At 42.2% G+C, this 20,425-nt stretch overlaps 1 protein-coding gene across 1 annotated transcript in view; it reads left to right on the top strand.

Annotated features, from left to right (window-relative positions):
* Window positions 1-16,757, top strand: part of ABCA5 (ATP binding cassette subfamily A member 5) — a 52,118-nt gene extending 35,361 nt beyond the window's left edge. The window contains exons 25-39 of the mRNA XM_033138916.1: window positions 136-249; window positions 600-737; window positions 2,523-2,588; window positions 5,561-5,652; window positions 7,520-7,643; window positions 8,323-8,440; window positions 8,545-8,636; window positions 9,841-10,016; window positions 10,620-10,695; window positions 11,923-12,017; window positions 13,865-13,984; window positions 14,123-14,272; window positions 15,015-15,094; window positions 15,902-15,957; window positions 16,421-16,757. Coding sequence (XP_032994807.1) covers window positions 136-249; window positions 600-737; window positions 2,523-2,588; window positions 5,561-5,652; window positions 7,520-7,643; window positions 8,323-8,440; window positions 8,545-8,636; window positions 9,841-10,016; window positions 10,620-10,695; window positions 11,923-12,017; window positions 13,865-13,984; window positions 14,123-14,272; window positions 15,015-15,094; window positions 15,902-15,957; window positions 16,421-16,525 — 1,602 coding nt within the window. The 3' untranslated portion in view covers window positions 16,526-16,757. The remainder of the gene's footprint in view (window positions 1-135; window positions 250-599; window positions 738-2,522; window positions 2,589-5,560; window positions 5,653-7,519; window positions 7,644-8,322; window positions 8,441-8,544; window positions 8,637-9,840; window positions 10,017-10,619; window positions 10,696-11,922; window positions 12,018-13,864; window positions 13,985-14,122; window positions 14,273-15,014; window positions 15,095-15,901; window positions 15,958-16,420) is intronic.
* The last annotated feature ends 3,668 nt before the right edge of the window (window positions 16,758-20,425 follow it).

The following is a 20,425-nucleotide window of genomic DNA, read 5'->3' as shown; positions in this document are numbered from 1 at the left end:
ATCATTGAACCCTGTAGGGATTTCCTGCTCAGGGGTGTAGGGGAGCAGGGAATGCCTTGGTTTCTTAACTGCTGTTACCTGTTTCCACCTCAGAACATGTTTTAATTAACACTAATAACTTTCCTTTCCTTACAGATTTTTTGCCTCATTGGCTATGTACCATCAGTAGTTCTGTTCAATTATGTTGTCTCTTTCACCTTTAAAACGATTCAAAACACCAAAGAATTTTGGTCATTCATTTTTTCAGTGGTAAGTTTAATGGCTGTGTTGAAGTTGCCTTTCCTGCTTACCATAATTTTGCAATAAGTATTGTATCGGTTACACACACACACACACACACACACACACACACACGGTAATTTGGATGTGGCCCAGTCCTGCAAGCACACAAACCCTGTTTAGACATTTGGTAGCCTTGGCTACCAAATGCAGGATAGAACTACCAAGAATACATGGAGTGGCCATGTCCCCTAGACGGTGACACCGGCCATGCCTTCCCTCCCCAACATCATAGGTATGCACACACAGTTCCTTCCATGAGAACAGGAAGCCGGTTGTTGAAAGTCCAAGTCTTTATTTTAATTTCTTTTCCCTTTCAGGCAGCCTTGGTTTGTTCTGTTGTCATCGAAATAGCGTTTTTTATGGTCTACTACACAACAGCGGCCGTCCTTCACACCTGTTTTTCTGTCTTCATTCCAATCTATCCCCTTATTGGGTGCCTCATTTCTTTTATAAAGGTAAGTTTTCAAGGAACTGAAATGGGGATAAGTTCTGTTTGTGGTGTGTGCTAGGGGAGGGAATATATTAAACTGCATTGTGAGTGCAGGATAAAGACTTATGCAATAGTATTATGTGGGTTAGCTCCCTCCTCTGATACCCACTACAAAATAAGAGTAGACCTTTTTCAAAGAGCATCATGGAGGGTGCCTGGACAAGAGGAACGGTGTGAAGAGGGGCAGTTTCTCCTTTCACTGACAGGAAGAGTGGAAGAGGAAACTTGTTGAGGAAATATCCCCAGCCGTAGCAGCCTCTGAAGTAACAGGCTGGCATTGTATTAATGTATGCAGTACTACCAACCTTACTATATGCTTGTGAAACATGGACCACTTATAAACAACATCTCCAACTCCTCGAAAGATTCCATCAATGGTGTCTCTGAAAAATTTTACACATCACTTGGGAAGACAGGCAAACTCATATCAGTGTACTGGAAGAAGCAAAGATCACCAGTGTTGAAGCAATGATTCTTCAACATCAACTTCGTTGGACTGAGCATGTTGTGCGGATGCCTGATGATCGTCTTCCAAAGCAACTACTCTATTCCAAACTTAAAAATGGAAAGCGTAATGCTGGTGGTCAACAAAAGAGGTTTAAAGACTGTCTCAAGGCAAATCTTTAAAAAATGTGGTATAAACACTGACAACTGGGAAACACTGGCCTGCGAGCACTCCAGTTGGAGAACAGCCTTTAGCAGAGGTGTCATGGGCTTTGAAGACACTCGAACTCAGGACGCAAGGGAGAAACGTGCTAAGAGGAAGGTATGCTTGGCAAATCCACACCGTGATCAACTCCCGCCCAGAAACCTATGTCCCCACTGTGGAAGGACATGTGGATCCAGAATTGGCCTCCACACTCAGTCATTTATTGTTAAAACCATGTTTATGGAAGACAATGATGATGAAGAAGAAGAAGAAGAATTGTGTGTTTTAGTCGCAGGCAATTATGGGAGCTCTCTTTTACTGTATCATTTAAGCCAGGGGTCCCCAAACTAAGGCCCGGGGGCCAATTATCCGGCCACTGACAACCCCCGCCGCCACCCGCTCTTACTGGCACGGCTGCCCATCTCCGGGTCGGTGCAGCACTGGAAATAGCTTGTGCGTACGCGCAAGTGTCATTTCCGGTGCACTTCTGACGCGGTGCATCACCGGAAATAGCTTTTGCACATGTACAAAGCGTCATTTCCAGTGCACTTCTGGGTCTGCAGAGGCCTGTGCGCACACGCACAAGCTATTTCCGGTGCACTGCGCCAGAAGTGCACCGGAAATTATGCTTGCACACATGCACAAGCTATTTCCGGTGCCACGCCACGCCGTAAAAAGTGAGTGCGCGTGCGTATGGGCGCACGCTCCCCCGCCCTCCGGCCTGCCGCACGATCGGCGCCGGAGGAACTGGCCCGAAGGCCAGTTAAGTTTGGGGACCCCTGATTTAAGCATCATGAAAACGTTGATAATATTTATCTTTGAAATATTCTTGTTATATTTAAAAAGGAGGGGAAGCATTTAAACAGTGTGGTTACAATCCAGAAGAGACATCCCATTGGAATAAACTGGTATTTTTAGTTTATGGTATCTTTAATGGTGGTATTAACTGTATTGATTCGCTGTAATTCAGAAGAAAAGTTTTATCACTATTCGGGGGAAAGTGTTCAGATTTTCTGAATTGCAGTGTTAAAATTAAAATTGGCATCATCTGCAAAATACATTGAAAAGAGTTGTATGAATAACTATCTGTTATCTTGTTAGATAGCCCGGAAACTTGATAACAAGATGGAAAGGAATTCAGAAAGATTGCTGGTTTCAGTAATAGCGGTAAGCACCCTGTTTTTCTTTTAACATTCGGGGGATCAGCTGTCTGGTTACATTTTGGAAAGTAATTGTTGTTACTGTTTATCATTTGTGCAAACCCATCATATTACCGTGTGCTTAATTTTTTTGTTTTTGTTTACATGCAAGTATTCTAACATCAAGTAGTATAGTTTCACCTTTTCAATCAGAGGGCATGTGGTGTTTGTTGCAGACAGTCCTGGAAGTCAGTGTGCTTTGCCCATAGATTACTTGCGTTTTTGAAAGATCCTGGTCGAACTATTGCAATGCTTTATAAAGTGGGATTTCTTGAAAAAGCATCCAGAAATTTGGACTAGTGTAGACTGTGGCAGATTATTGACTGGAATTCACCACAGGGAACATATTACCAGAATGCTGAATGATTTTCTTAAGACTTCCATTCTGTTTCCGGGTACCATTCAAAGTGTTAGTTTGAACTTTCAGTGGCGAGTCTAGAACTTTAAATGGCCAACTTCTCTTATGTGAGAGATCTATAATTTAAGAGCGTCATCTGAGGCCCTACTTTGAGTGCCTCTGTCTTTGGAACTTAGGCAAGTGCCTGCAGAAGAGAAGTGGCACCCCAATTACCGTATTTTCCGGCGTATAAGACGACTGGGCGTATAAGACGACCCCCAACTTTTCCAGTTAATATATAGAGTTTGAGATATACTCAACCGCAGATTCTCCACCCGGCGTATAAGACGACCCCCGACTTTTGAGAAGATTTTCCTGGATTAAAAAGTAGTCTTATACGCCAGAATATACAGTATGTAGTTTCTTTTCTACACTGCAGTTGAACACATTGTTATATTTTAATGTCTTGTGTGTCTGTCCTGATTGCCCATGCTTTACTAGAGGTCTTGATATTTATTGTCTGGTCTTTACTTGGTTTCTTAATTGTCCGGTTTTAATTCTGATTTTATGAGGGGGGAAATTGTACACAAATAAATTAATCTGCAGGTGGGCCCAGAAAGTGCAATGACAGAGTGAAAGATGCTCCATTGTTCTAACAGCATAATTTTACTTTTGCGGTGTACTCCTAGCATTTTCCATGCCTATAAAATTGAATGAAAAAGGCAAATTGCCCAGAATATTTATGCCACATTCTATATCGCTTTACTATCATTCAGATTGATACTATTTAAAAGTAGGAGGTTGCATCCAACCAAGTTCTACTAAGAGCAGATCCGTTGAAATGAATGTACCCAGGTTAGTCATGTCCAGCAATTTCAAGGGGTCTCTTCTGAGTATGACTTAAACTGGATACATCCCAATGACAGATAGGTAGCTGTGTTGGTCTGCCATAGTCAAAACAAAATAAAAAAGTTAACAAATTCCTTCCAGTAGCACCTTAGAGACCAACTAAGTTTGTTCTTGGTATGAGCTTTCGCGTGCATGCACACTTCTTCAGATACCTGAAGAACAAACTAAGTTTGTTCTTGGTATGAGTTTTCATGTGCATGCACACTTCTTCAGATATCTGAAGAAGTGTGCATGCACACGAAAGCTCATACCAAGAACAAACTTAGTTGGTCTCTAAGGTGCTACTGAAATGAATTTTTTTATTTTTTTATTTTGTTTTGACATCCCAATGAGTTATTCCACTTGTGAACTTGTCTTCAGACTTGGAGAAAGGGAAGGAAGAACTTCATGAGAGTGGCTGGTAGCAACAAAACCAAAAAGCTCACTCCTCCATTCTTCATAAAATTGTGACCAACTGCACCACCTTTTCAAATAACAGTTAGGATGCTATCATTCATTCTGGACAGTGTAATTCAGAAAGATTATTTCACGCTTAAGGCTGCTGCTTGTAAAATCAAACTGAGGTTCAAAGGTCTCACCTGAGGTCTCATCGCTGATACTTAGGAATGATTGGACCTTTGTTGGTGCAACAGGCCTTGTTTCCAGTGCCAACATAAGAGCAGCCATTTTGCCTGACCCTGTCACCACCGTGGCATGTAAGTGCTGCTCAAAAGGGTGCTGCTCAAGGGACAGGGTGAGACAAACCTACTTATTTCTTAAATAAAACAATAGTATTTATTTTATTGATCTTTGATCAAAACATTTGAAGGTCACCTTTTAGAACCTGGTCCTTTTAGGCTGCTTAAAAAAATAAGCCTACAGATGGATACAGAAAAAAGAAACCATGGAGTGTAACACTCTCCCTCAATCTATAATTTTAGGCAGTATACCCACCATGTCTTCAAAGCACATTTGAAACACATTCTTTCCCTCACAGAATTTTGGGCATTGTAGTTTACTGCTCACAGAGTTACGATTCCCAGCTGCCTTTAACAAACCACAGTGCCTGGAATTCAGGGGGGGGGTGCTTCAATTGTGCTTTATATGTTTAGTGTGTACCACAGCTTTACATTACACTGTAGAGCGGGAGGAGTGTTAATAAATGTTCAGATCCTGAAGTTCAGTTGAAACCCGGAGGAAGACATGTAAGAATACCATGGAAGACCTCATATCAGGAAGTCTTATCTAGTTGTTTTGGACTAGTCTCCATGAGCCCCATCCAGCATAACCAATAGTCAGGGATGCAGTGAATTGTAGTACAAAACAAACATTCTGTGAATGATGAAGAAAATCAGAAACCTCTTTCATAGGGGGGAAAACGTTCAGGAAATTAGAAAACAGATTTCAACAGATTACAATTGGGAAGTCTGTGATTTGCAGATTGAACTTTTTTTAAAAATGAACTAAAAAAAATATCACCACAGAGCCTGTAACCTTATCATAAAGGTTTGCACTAAATGTGTCTGCCTGCCAGTGCCATAGTCTCATAACTATACACAATACCATGGATTATAATTATATGAGTACAGCAATTGGCATGCCCCATTCTATACATTCATGTTGTAAGTTTCAGTAAACTTGCACTTACAAATGCAAATCAGCACAGGACCAAAGCTGTTTCAATTAATATACTTTTTTTCCTTTCTTCAATTTAGCCTTATTTGCAATGTGTCATTTGGCTCTTCCTTCTTCGATATCTTGAGGTGAAATGTGGAGGCAAATCGTTGAGAGAGGACCCATTTTTCAGGTTGGTGTGTCTTTGAAGTAGCAGTATTCAGAACAGTGTGCACCAACCAAAAGTATCAGCACAGATCGATGCGGAAGCTGAGATCCAAACCTGATTTCAGGATGATATTATTAGCAGTGTTCGTATTCGCATTCGTATTATTTGCACTTATTAGCCACTTTTCTTACAAAATAGTTCAAAGATTAAAATCAATATAAAACCAAAGCAGAAAAACCCATTCATACGTATTAAAAGCCCATTCATTTCACCACCCATTTCACATGCGCCTTGGGTGCTGAACACAAGGTTTGAGTTCATGTGAGGAGAGGCGGTCCTTAAAGTATTGAGCCACATAAGGCCAAAAGCTTTATAGGCCCAAAACCAGCACTTTGAATTGAGCCCAGAAGCTAATTGGTAGCCAGTGTCATCATGCCAGAATTTTTATATGCTTGGACTGTCTTGCTCCCATTCAGCTCCCATTGGCCAACAAATTCTTCACCAGCTGCAATTTTGGAACTGTCTTCAAAGGCAGCCCCCTCCCTATATAATGCATTACAGTAACTTAACCTAGAGGTTACCAATGTAAACAACAGAATTTAGGCTGTTCCAGTCAAGATAGGGGCACAGCTGGGCCAACAGTCAAAGCAGATAGATAGCACTTGGTGCCACTGAGGTCCCTTGAGCTTCAAGCAACAGTAATGGTTGCCAGAAGCTATGTAGCTGCTCCTTCAGAGGGAGTGTAACCCCATCCAGAGAAGACCACATCCTCTTCATCTGGTCTAACATCTAACCCTAGCAGTCATGTCTGGATTAGGTTCCAGTTTATTGACTCTTATCCAGTCCATTACAGAGGTAAGACGTCAGTGCAGCGCATTCACTGCTATGCCTGCAGATGTAAAGGAGTAGGGCTGGGTGTCACGAGCGTATTGCTCACGGTGTACTGCAAAACTCCTGGTGACCCCACTCAGTGGTTTCATGTTGGTGTTAAGCAGCACGGGGGATAAAACTGAACCTTGCAGAACCCCACACTGAAGGCTCCATGGAGCTGGACAGTTGACTTCCCAAGCACCATCCTTGGCTGTTGCTCCTCTTCAAGCCAATAGTAGATGAGTCACAGAATCTCGGCACTTGGGGACCCTCTCCTGTTGTGAGGGACTGTGCTTATTGCCAGTTCTGCTGCAGTGATGCATTGGATAGGGACATATCAGCAGGGTTTCATGTATGGAACTTTCCATCTTATGGACTGGCCTGTTGAGCTGATGGCATAACAGTGGTACCTCCAGTTGCGGATGGGATCCTTTCCAGAGGTCCGGCTGAATCCCGAGGTTTTCACAACTGGAGGACTGCTTCTGCACATACACATGCAGCAAAACCCGGTAAAATACTAACGGGTTTGCCGCTTTTGCATCCCGAAGTTTACGTAACCGGTAAAGGTAAAAGGACCCCTGACCATTAGGTCCAGTCGCGGATGACTCCAGGGTTGCGGCACTCATCTCACTTTACTGGCCGAGGGAGCTAGCGTACAGCTTCTGGGTCATGTGGCCAGCATGACTAAGCCGCTTCTGGCAAAATCAGAGCAGCGCATGGAAACGCCGTTTACCTTCCCGCCAGGAGCGGTACCTATTTATCTACTTGCACTGCGTGTTTTCAAACTGCTAGGTTGGAAGGAGCAGTGATCGAGGAATGGGAGCTTACCCCGTCATGGGGCTACGAACTGCCGACCTTCTGATCAGCAAGATCTAGGCTCTGTGGTTTAGACCACAGCGCCACCCACGTCCCTCCTACGTAACCAGAGGGTTACGTAAACGGAGGTACTACTGTATTTCTGTTAGTGCTGTGTGTCCAGGGGTCCCATGAACAGAGTTTAAATGTATTTCCCTACCTTCAGAACTCCTGTGAAAGTGAAGACCTGGAAATTCCCAGATGTGCCACATAATGAAGATGAGGATGAAGATGTTATGGCTGAAAGGTTGAGGGTTAAGGAGATGACGACCTGCCAGAGCTGTGAGGAGGTAAGTCTTTCCCTTCAGTGAAAAAAATCACACTCCCTAGTTTGCACCCAATGATGTGCTGAGATTTAGGGAAACTGGAAGTCTTTCTCCCGGCAGCACAAGAGGAAGACATGTGAGTGAGGAGTAGATGAGCCTGAGGCTTCTGCTTAACCTCAGGATCACATGTGTGTGCCTTAGGCTCATGTATTCCTGCACATCACATTTGCTAATTCTCACTTCAGTGGGCTAATTCACCCCGATATTGTTTTCTGCTGATTTTGGTGATGGTGACGTAAAGAACAGAAAATAAAGTAGACACAGCGCCGGGGTGGATGGAGCTCAGTGCTCGGATGGGATTGCACATAATCACCTCCTCTGTCATCAGATCAGTGTGCATGTGAGAATGCATGGTGGTCATAGCAATTGGTGGCATGAAACTCCCAGAGGATTGGACAATGGTGAATGCAGCCCTTAAGCCAAAAGAGGTTAGCCACCCCCGCGCTAAGACATAGTTCCGGCTTGTGAACGTCACACACAAAGCCATGCTCATCCCAGCTCATATACAGTGGGCTAAGCCATGGTTTAGTGTTACACGAGGATGCAGTCTTTGACTGAGAGAGGTTTTGCCCATTTAGTGGAATATTTTTTGCGTTATATAATCTCATCCAGTATTAAACTCTGTCATATTTTGCTTTATTAGAAACCAGCAGTTTTGGTCAGTAATTTGCACAAAGAATATGGCGAAAAGAGAGATTTTCTTCTTGGAAGGAAAATAAAGAAAGTGGCAACAAACCATGTCTCTCTTTGCGTAAAAAAAGGTTTGAGTTAGATTGTTTACTATGGAATCAATACTCTTTTTTTAGAAAATATAACACACCCTCTTGTGAGGCACAACTGCAGATGCTCTTTCTTTTTATTTCAGGAGAGATTCTGGGACTGTTGGGCCCCAATGGAGCTGGGAAGAGCACACTCATTAATATATTGGTGGGAGAAGTCGAACCAACCTCAGGCCAGGTATTCAAATGCAACCTAACCTGTCTGCTCACTCTTCTTTCAGAGTTTTATTGTGTTCACCATTACAGGAGTTCTCTTTTCATTTTTTTTTTAAAAAGAGTTTCATAGCTCAGGCAGTGGTCCCTCTTTCTAGATTGAAGAAACTGATATCTCATACTGAAACTACATACAGTTTACGGTTTGATTTCAGAATGAATTGTTCATGCAGCACTCACGCCACACCCTGCATTGAGTCGCTTAAGAGCAGTAGCTCCAACACGAGTCTTCCTTCTGCCACAACAGCAGTGTGGCTCACTAGGAAGCGTGATCTGACATGCCAGCCAGCCAGAACAAAAAGTGTACAGAGAGAGAGAGAGAGAGAGAGAGAGAGAGAGAGATATTGTTATGGGTTCACAGAGAAAGAGGGGGGATTGTCAGAGAGCATGGGGTGTGTCCCTTTTCTTCAGAAGCTCAGTGTCCTGATGCTGGTACAGCTGTTGGTTTTCATTTGCGCTGAAAAAGGCCATAAAAAACTGAAATGGTTGAGCTGAACAAAACAGTGTTAGGAGTTACAAACAGACTCACACTCATCTTGATTCCAGTAGAAACTAAAGATAGGAAAAATGGGTTCCCCTCATGCATATAAGACTTTATAAAGTCAGAAATAGGCTCATAGGAGGGTTGGAACTTGCCCAGCCTGCATAGGATGATCATGTATCAGTAAGATGAAAACTCTTCAGATAGTATTTCTTGCCATTATTTTAATTTAGCTCTTCATATCTTTCAGTATTTCCTTGCAAACTTTATGTAGGAATTATAAAACCCATAGATTGTGTAGTTTATTTTTATGTACACCATGTAGGAATGCTAATTATTAATCGGTATAGAAATGTTTTAAATAAATACAGTGGTGCCCTGCTAGACGAAAATAATTCGTTCTGCGAAAATTTTTGTCTAGCGGGTTTTTTGTCTAGCGAAGTGACAATGACAGCCGCGCTTTCGCTAGATGAAAAAAAAAAAGACGAAAAATTTTCGTCTTGCGAGGCAGCCCCATAGACAAATTCGTCTTGCGGGGCAGCCTTCCGCTAGACGAATGCCTTCGTCTAGCGAGTTTTTCGTCTTGTGAGGCATTCGTCTACTGGGCACCACTGTACATTAACAATAATAATGACAACAACAACAGCAGCAACGTGAAAATGTTAACTAAGTATTGGTATATCCACAGGTGCTGATGGGAGATTATTCCTTAGGTGAGAATAATGAGGATAATTCCATGAGATTTGTGGGATACTGTCCTCAGACAAACCCACTCTGGCCTGATATTACATTGCAGGAGCATTTTGAAATTTATGGTGCTATCAAAGGAATGAAAGAAAGCGACATGAATGAAGTCATAAATTGGTAAATATTTTATTTTGAACACTTGTACAGTAGTCTATGCCCCCTCCCCCGTCCTTGGGTATGGGTATCTTACTTAATTGCAAAGTATAAAAGCTTTAATTGATTGTGATCAAATTGTACTTGTAAAACTTAGCATGTCCCTTTAAAATGCAGCTTTCAAGTATTAAAGTGGTGCATACAATATTTAACAGAAGTGTTTCCTTTTTTACACTTGACAAATGGCTCAAAAGGGAGATAAACCCAGAAAGAAACAAGATTTAGAAACCACAGAATGGTGTTTATAAGTAGCAAATACATATCGGGAACTGTGTTGAGTTTTAAGATACTGGACGATTCACAGAGGGGTGGCAAGAGAAAAAAGATTCTCTAAGAGATGCTAAATCCATCTTCCATGCCCTTCTTCCTTTATTGGACAGTTTTCACCAGGCATGGTTTGTTTTACTACTTTTGTCCAGGTAAATCACATACATCTCACTAGCACATTGAAAAAGACATAATGAGCATATAATGAATTTATTGATGTTCTCTCATGTAGGCTTTTTAGAATGCTTACACGTTTAATACTGTAGACTACAAAAATGTTGGCCATATGGTTTTCTGCAGCGTTTCCAGCGCACTTGACTTCAAGGAACATCTTCAGAAAAGGACAAAGAAACTTGGAGCAGGAATCAAACGGAAGGTATTTTACTGCTTCAAAACATTGCATTTATAATTCATGCTACATGGAATAAACGGGCATTTGGCTGTACGAGCACCCCCTGTTCAAACCGATGTAAGCAAGCAGCCCTCTGCCTTGATTCCTGTCAAACTCCATTCTCTGCCTACCTCTTCCCCAACAACAATAAAATCTCACCTTGCAAGAAGTGGACAGGGTAGCAAGTGGAGGAGAGCCTGTCTCCCTAGACGATCGTCCATCAGATGGGTAGATACTGACATCTATTTTACAAAGGCAGAAAATGCAGAATTGAGGAAGTAGATTGCCTCTCAATGTACAGAACCCCCTGTTCATTTCCTGCCTCCCACCTGGGCAGTTAGGGTTTTGACTAGCTTGTATCCTGCCTTGCGGATTATCTCTCCCACCCCTTCTGTTTTGCTTTTTACTACCTTGTTCCCCTGGTTTGGATGTGTTTCTGTTGATTTATGTGAGAATTTCGTGAGATTTTCATGTCATAGTGCCTCTTTCCCCCCTTCCTCAGCCGCAATCCCTTTCAGTCACTGTACAGTGGAACCTTAGTTCTCAAACTTAATCTGTTCAGGAACTCCATTCCAAAACCAGAGCATTTCAGAACCAAGGCATTTGAGAACCAAGGTACCACTGTAGTAGTCGTTTGCTTTTTAGTTAACCTTCCTTCCATCCTCCATTCTGTGAGTGGTATGTCAGTTCCTGGCAATTTATGCTGGGTTTCTTCATGGTGTGCTTGTCTATTTAGTCTCCAATATTTGCAATTCCACATGCACAGCAAGGGTTTTCTCCCTTCCCAGCTCCCCCGCACCCTGCAAAGTAAGCCTTTTTTCTCTTACTTTTCAATGTCACTTGATTCCTCCTTTAAATAAATAAACAAACCCAATCTGTCTTTCCCACTTTCTTCTTCTACTCTCCTCCCAATGGCAGGCTGAATGGGTTCCCCTGGCAGTTGTTGGAGCCCTCCTTTACCTTCCACCTACTTCAGCTCCCCCAAAATGAGACTCCCCCCCCCATTTTGGGGGAAGAGGCAGTAGACAGAAAGATTGCCATTGCACCCTCTGGCATTAAATCGAATGCTTGGAGATCCCCTTGGAGGGTGTCCAAGTGTTTACACACTTTGAGGATTAAAGTCAATGTAGTTTCAGTGTGTGCACATGCTTTCTTCATCTGTAGAGCATACGGCTATCAAATTAATCTTTCTTTCCTACCCTCTTGTTTTAGCTATGTTTTGCCTTAAGTATGCTTGGTAACCCTCGTATTACTCTACTAGATGAGCCATCTACTGGTATGGACCCCAAAGCAAAGCAACATATGTGGTGAGTAACACCAAAAGACTTGGAGAATTTGTTTTAGAATGGAATATCGCGGCTTTTTATTTAGAATTACATCTCACCCTTACTGCATCGCTTTCAGTGCAGCTAGCAAAACCCGGCATAAACATCTGAAAACTCAGCACAATAAACCAACATTGACAGCAGGAACATAATTTAACATAGTTGCAACACAAAATAACATTGATTCTATTATGATTATTGCCTCCCCCGCCCCCCAGAATGCCCAGGATAATTTTGGACAAATGAAAATAGTAGGTGGCAGCTATCTTAGGGAACCTCAGCCACCTCAGAATCAGCAAAAAGTTAAGAAATGGAGATACTGTGCTACCCACGGTAAACTCCAATCTCTTAAGAACCCTCCTGCTGATTATCAAGAACTTTCAATTCCGCAGTACCAGAAAAGGGAGTTACGTGCCATTTTTTCCCACACACCCCAATGAAAGGATTTATCAGAGTATTGTGTAAATTGTAACCTATGGTCAGTGCACCGGACCTGCCTGTCATCCTTGGGGGAACGGGCACAAAATAATAAGAATGATGATGATTATTATTGTAAGGTCCATGGGGTGGTTGCTCGCAAGTAACCAGGCAAGATTCCAAACCGTCTTTTAAGAGGTTTATTGTGCATGCTATTTACAGTGCAGAGCTACAAGTTCACGTCTGTATCAGTCACTCACCGAATCCGGGAGTGGCCCCTTCCGGCTGTGACCCCAACGTAAGAGTTTCAGTATACCAAATCTCTGCCTCCTCTCCCTACGCTTCACCCCTCTGCCTTCTTGGGGCGCCGGAACTGGCATGTCTCCCTCCTCACCCGCTGAGCGAGGGGAGTGCAGGGTCTCTCCAACATCCCCAGAGCCTCTGCTCTCAATACCCAGAGCTGCTTGCCCCTCCCCGCTGGAGACCTCGCTGTTTCCTCTGCTGGAAGAGGGCGTGCTGCTGGTCAGGTGGGGCCGGGGCTCTCTGTAACATCCCAAGAGCCTTTCCACCACCCTGTGCTGAGCTGGGGACAGTTCCCTGACAATGATGATGATGATGATGATAATAATAATAATAATAATGATTTATTTATATCCCGCCCATCTGGCTGGGTTTCCCCAGCCACTCTGGGTGGCTTCCAACAAAAGATTACAAATACATTAAAACATCAGTTACAGGTAGGTAGCCGTGTTGGTCTGCCGTAGTCAAAACAAACAAACAAAAAAATTCCTTCCAGTAGCACCTTAGAGACCAACTAAGTTTGTTATTGGTATGAGCTTTCGTGTGCATGCACACAGTATCTTTAAGAAGTGTGCATGCACATGAAAGCTCACACCAAGAACAAACTTAGTTGGTCTCTAAGGTGCTACTGGAAGGAATCTTTTTTTTTATTTTTATTAAAACACCAGTCTTTAAAAACTTCCCTAAACAGGGCTGCCTTCAGAGGTCTTCTAAACATCCGATAGTTGTTTATTTCTTTGACATCTGATGGGACGGGGTTCCACAGGGCGGGCGCCACTACTGAGAAGGCCCTCTGCCTGGTTCCCTGTAACTTCGCTCCTCGCAGTGAGGGAACTGCCAGACATCCCTCGGAGCTGGACCTCAGTGTCCGGGTTGAACAATGGGTGGAGATGCTCCAAAAATACTTGGGTATGGAGAAACAATTGGGGTGTGAGAGAGATTTGTACTTCATTGACTCTCCAGCTGATGGAAAGTCCAGCAGATGACTTTATGTCCATTATATGCTACTCCATAGAAAAACAATAAAAAAGTGAACCATTTGCAGTGAACCACTCCACTGCACTTGCAAAAGTGAACCACTCCACTCTTCCACTATTTATTACATCTGACAGGAAGGCAATTCGTGCAGCTTTTAAAAGTAAAGAGAGAGCAGCCATTCTGACAACTCACTATATGGAAGAAGCAGAGGCTGTGTGTGATCGAGTCGCAATCTTGGTGGCTGGAAAATTAAGGTACCTCCTCCACGTCTTTGGGATACAGTATCTTGAATAAAAGCATCTTGGACTTTTGCATTGAAATATCATGAAAAGTTTTAACATTAAGTTCGCCTTTGTCTGCCTGCCTGCCTTTTCTTCCCCTTCACCCCAAAGATGCATTGGTACGGTTCAACATCTCAAGAGTAAATTTGGCAGAGGATATTTCTTAGAAATGAAACTGAGACATGTACCGCTTACAGAGAAGAAGGAGTATCTTCAGAGGGAGATTTTGCGCATCTTTCCAAATGCAAGTCACCAGGAAAGGTAAAAAAAAAAAAAAAAGCAAATAGTGTAAGAGGTCTGGGTATTAAACTAACAAAAAGCAGCTTGATTTCCCCCAACACCCCAAAGTGTACAACATGGGGAGGAGGGAGGAAAAGTGAGGATTCATTGATCAGCTGGCAACACACCTGGCAACAGTGACACAGAACTTAGCCCACAGGTTGGTCACAACAAATGCCTAACTTCCAGCTGATCTCTACAGCAGGTAGCCTTGGGAAGGGATCTCAGAAATAGACTAGAGTGGAAACTTCTCTCCTCTGGTCTTCTCTTGAGTCATAAATTGGGCCTGATGCAGGTTTTGGCCAGTATTTTCTTGCCTGTCCTCCTAGTTACACTTGGACACGCATTATTGCAAATATTGCTTGTTACTGTAAATATACGTGTTTGTTATAGACCCAAAGTAGACTGTGGTTGATGGGGCTAGCAGAAAAGTTTGCTTGGGTCCCTGACAGGCAGCTAAGATCTGCTTGTTTTGTTTTGTTTTGTTTTCTCTTTGCAAATCACTTTGATTGGAACTTTTCATTGTAGGACCCTCAAGTGGCTGTGTTACAAATAAGTTGATAGAACAGATAAAAGCTGCAGTCTGATCCAAAACGACAGCCTGTTCAGGCGTATTACGACATTGTACTCTTTAATTCCAGTAACATTACTTGAGCCATGGGTGGCCTTCATTTCTGCTTAGCTGTTGCTGAATGCGCTGATGCCTCTTTTATCTTTGTTGCAGTTTTGAATCTATTTTGGCTTACAAAATCCCAAAGGAAGATGTCCACTCACTTGCATTATCGTTTTCGAAACTGGAGGAAGGTGAAGTAATGATTTACTAAGTAGAACCTCCACCTGAGTCTCAATTTTCTATCCAAACCACCTGTTAACCTGAATTCATCTTGTCAGTCACCACCCCCATCATCACATCTCTCAGAATCACAATTCTCTCTGTAAATAATATATTCCCTTATCCAAACCCCTGGTCAGTGGGTATGTTGCCTTCCTGATTTGCCTTCATGAGGCACATTGAAGTCTGTTAACTTTTAGAGCATTTAAAGAGGTGCAGGATTTCCTCTTGATGCATTAACTTGCTGTCTCCTCACAGCCATACACTATGCTAGACTAGTGCTTGCATCCTTAAATATTAAAGTATTCTGGAAGCTCCTCATGTGCAGATGAGGTATACAGTGGTACCTTGGTTCTCAAACTTAATCCATTCCGGGAGTCTGTTCGACTCCCAAAACAGTTTGAAAACCGGAACACTTACTTCCGGGTTTGCAGTGTTTGGGAGCCAATTTGTTTGACGACTAAGCTGTTCAAGAACCAAGGTACCACTGTATATTGTACTGCAATACACACAGTGGCTTTCCTGGTCACTGGAATCCTAGGGAACAGCAGGGTACATGTACCCATGATGTGTCTGTACATGCGGGAGCCAGAAACTGCTAAGAGTTTTAGGATGTGCACATTTTAATGCTTATGACCTTCAGATTGATCAGTGTTTTCTATTTTTACTGATGTTGAGAGACAGGTTTCATTTTAAAATGCATGCCCATGTAAAGTAACTTTTGATGTATAATTAATTACTGCTAAGGAGTAAGGAGTTCTTTCTATCACTTTTAACAGCAAAACATGCGTTTGATGTTGAAGAATACAGCTTCTCACAAGCAACACTTGAACAGGTAATTTAAACACTTTCCCAAAAATATAATGCAGCGTTCCACAGAACATAGTTTCATGGTTTTCAAATTTATATTTGGTAAAATCAATTGTTTGCTTCTGTAAGCTAGCTATATTTACGGAAAACATGGTCACAGAAAACATTCACACCTCTCATATCTGATGATTTTATTATAGCTTTCCAAGTTCACAAAAGTTTTGCAAATGATTGGATTCTGGGAGCAAATACCATTGCCACAACACTCCAGCTTCTTCTCTAACTAAAGCTAAGTCATTCTTTGGCTTAGTGATACATCTAAATCTGGGCTTGTGGTTTGCAACCAAAATTTTAGTCTTAGTTTACTCCTTGTGGAGATTTCAAACTCTCTATTAACTTGGGCTACCATTTTGCCTCCAGATAAGCAAAATTCTCACATGCATTGTGGTTGTAATTTAACATATTCATGAAGTTATTACTTGTTTTAGGTATTTGTGGAACTTGCGAAAGAGCAAGAGGAGGAAGACAGTGGTTTTGGAACACTAAACAGCACACTTTGGTGGCAACGAGCGCAGGAGAGAGTGGTTTTCTGATCTGGTCCACGTAGAATTTTACCTGTTTCATTCTTCAACTTTTTTTTAAGGGACTGTTTTTGTCGTCTTTGTTTCCTTCCTTTGGAATGTGTATGAGCACAGTGAATTGGAAACATATTCCCAAACAATTCTAAGTATAAATAACACTGATTTCACCTAAAAATGCAAAATGGAGCCTATTCACCTTCTTTGCCTTACATACATCAACATTATAAATGTCTTTTATCTATGACTTGCTCTTTTTATGTGAAACGTTTTGTAGCCATGGTAGAAAGAGGGCAAATTAGAATTTACTTATTTGGGTGCAATCTATGCTTTCTACTCTAAAATTTCACATACCAAATTTCATCAGGCAGTACAAGTATGTGGGTACAAGTCAACTACAGATTTTTAAAATGTATGATTACAAGGCATTTAAATGTGCTGCAGTTCATGCAGCTTGATTTCAAGAACCACCTCTGAAGAAGTTGTAGGGAGAACATTTTGTGACATCATTGAGCAATCTACAGCATAGTACTGTATATACCCGAGTATAAGCCGACCCGAATATAAACCGAGACACCTAATTTTCCCACAAAAACCTGGGAAAGCTTATTGACTCGAGTATAAGCCGGTTCACCTTTGCCGCTGTGGAGGAGGAGGAGGAACGAGCAGCCCGAAAGCAACCCTTTGGGCTGCTCCTTCCTCTTCTTCCTTTGCCAAGTTTGCATTTATGCGAGCAGTTCAGGAATGGAACAAGCTGCCTGGGGAGAGTAAAGAACCGCCGTTCTTTTATGCTTCTTAAGGAATGGTTGACTGGGGAGAGCAGGTGGCGGCACGAGCGGAGAGAAAGGGCTTCTTTCTCGCCACCCCCACCACCCGCCTCACTCGAGTATAAGCCGAGGGCAGCTTTTTCAGCACAAAAAATGTGCTGAAAAACTAGGCTTATACTCAAGTATATATGGTAATTGCTATATATGGATTTTTTCAGAGGAAAATTTTGCTAAAGGCCATACTGACATTGTTCTGGTTCACCCTGGTAACTCCTATCAGTTTTCACACATTTTTATGTAAGCTAAATCATGAGAAAGCAGTTCCCTTGACTAGCAGGTATTATTCAGGTGGCTCAAAGCTCAGGTACACCTCAATTTGTAATAAACCACAAAATAGAATACTTACCATTTATTTAATATTCTTCAAACTTTAATATTATGAGGAAATTCATATTGGAATTTTCTTTGTAAAGTGCTCAAGTTGATCTTACTGTGCAACCCAAAGTAAGGAAATCTGCCCCGGGACAGGAACATTGGCAGTTCTGGCATCACAAACTTCCATTTCATACAACCCTCATTGTATGATGGCTGAGAAAAAGGGAGCAAGAGCATCAGAAGGCACAAGGGCATGTCCATGGTAACCCCACCCACAGCAGCAAATTCAGACACAGCTCCCAGCAGGCAAGGCTGATCCACCCAGTACACACGTGACCAGACAACAGCATGTATGCATGACACTCACACTCACTGTGGTACCGTAAATACACTTAGCACCAGCAGTGCTGCAGCTGGGTGGAAATCAACACCATGTCAATTTCCACTTCAGGTCCCTAAACACAGCACTCACACCACTGAAACACACGACAACAGGCAGATCATTTTTAAAAAGCCCTTTATTGTTACGATGGAACCAGCTACACAGTCAAACAAAATATCTCTGTGCACCTTGTTGGGGATCCCCCCTAGAATGACATGTGTGCATGTTGGCTTGGTGTGCTTACAACTGCAACCTGAGTGGAGTAGCAGAAGTTTATTTTATTTACATTTGTATCGTAAAAATATATATCAAAGCGGTTTACAGCAATAAAAACATAAAATGGGGCCTGTGGTCGTCCATGGGTGTGGGCTGGCTCTTTTGTTGCAGGGTGCTCGGTTGTTTGCTACAAAGACATGCTCCCTTTTTCTGTACTAGCTTTGCTGGACTGTGTGAAGTCCCCTCCAACCCGGTTGCCATTTGTTAGTGGCGTTTCCTGCTGGGTCCTGTTATCTGTAGAGCTGCTGCTGAAGAGCCTGGTTGGGATGGAAGCCCGAGAGTAGTATTAGCATGGCCCCATGAGCTGTAGAGGCAAACTTCGAACAAAGTGCCTTCTGTTTATGTTCTGTGCAAAATGCCCTTTCACCAGAACCCCCCACCCCCTCAAGTTCCAAGACCACAGCCAGAAGCATAGCCTCATGCCGTTTTACCTGTTCTGACATTCTGAGTAGGGTTTGGCGTATCACAGGTTTGTATCCAATGTACTGCAGTGGTTGGCTGTCTGGTTCTGCCATATGGATGAGGGAGGAAGGAAGGGCAAACTGGGAAGCCTGGTTTTGTCACATTCAGTTGTCTTACTGGGTTTCCCTTCCACCAGACCTTTCGGTGGGATTTGCCAGGTTGTGAGGGTGTGGCCAGCAACTATGGGGTCTGGTCAGATGTGGAACTGTCTGTCCCTAACCACGCCCATTCTTCACCAAAAGCACCCCATTCAGCAGGTCAATTACCAGCAATTATGTCTTTCTGACAGCTTGGACCCTCTCTACCAGTACAGAGTCCCAATACTGCCACATCCAAACCCAAACCCATTTAAATGAAGCTATGCACTATTTGAGTTAGAATCTACACTGTCAGTTTGCAAATTGCAATGTTTTTTTAAAGCAAGTTGTGCATCAGAATTAATGACTGGTGGATTTATGCTCTAGCCCCCATCCCCAAGCCCCTTTCCTTTTGTGTTGTATGGGCTAAATATCAGCCACATGATCTTACAGCACTGCAGGTCAGTTGGGCATAATCAGCATTTCACTAGCTTAGAAGAGAGATTTATTGGGTCAAGTCCCAGAAATATATTGCACTTTAAGGCTGTAGGATTACATTATAAACCACTCTGAACAACCACATATTAGTCAACAAAATCCAAATACATGTACATAAAGTGTAGTATAAGGCTGCCAAGTATATAAATTGTTTGTTTTGAATGGTAAGTCTAAATTGTGTCACTGTTGCAAGTTGCACAGAAGCCTATACTGCATGCACAAGTACATTTAAATAGTTTAAATAAATAGGTTTCTTTCACGTTTACAAATGCAGATTGTGAAAACCAAATAGCTAAATCTATTTGTACATTTCTTAATAGCCTATAGCATGTTGAATTGTTGCATCATTGTGGTTATTTCTGTTGAGAGTTTCAACACATTAAGATCTACCACTCGGCAGGCAAATTTTTCTGTGTTCAATTTTCAAGGTCTTTCCTTGACAGTGAAATTGTAGCCACGCACACCACAACCTTGTATTTATTGTGATGTTGATGACGATAACTATGGAAAAACATAACGAAGCTGTTCCAATATCACTGGGAAGTAATAAAGATCTATGTTTCGTATAACCATACTTGTATGCAATCAATTTATGATTGAGATATATAGAGAATTCTTCAAAAATGATAAAGAGATGATCACATTAGCACACCTCTAGGGTAAGCTGAATTCCATGCAAAGGCATAAAATATCTGTACTTAATTAAAGAATATTAACCTTTGACTAAGCTCTATAGTATGAAAGTTAAATGCCGGATTCTAGCAGACTTGCTTTTGCTTCAGCATATACTCTTATGAAAAGTCAATTTTTCCATTAGGTTCCAGAGTCTCTTGCTATCACTCCTTCGATTCTGACTTTGCTAAATGCACAGTAGAAACGCTAAACTAAGATGTAGAAAAATATGTGTATATATGACGAATGATCCTCCAAAATCTTGTTGTTATAAAATCATGTAATTTTTGATGTTGGAAGGCTGTTTCTCAGGCACAATTTTTGCTCGCAGGATTTGTCATGCCTTCCTGTTTGAAGAAAATTGGGAGAAGGGTTTTTACACAAGTCAAAAGTTTTGCTGCTATTG

The sequence above is a fragment of the Lacerta agilis genome, chromosome 2, assembly GCF_009819535.1.
Source record: "Lacerta agilis isolate rLacAgi1 chromosome 2, rLacAgi1.pri, whole genome shotgun sequence".
Lineage (NCBI taxonomy): Eukaryota > Metazoa > Chordata > Lepidosauria > Squamata > Lacertidae > Lacerta > Lacerta agilis.
Note: the sequence above shows the minus strand (reverse complement) of the source record. Positions and strands in the feature narration are given on the sequence as shown.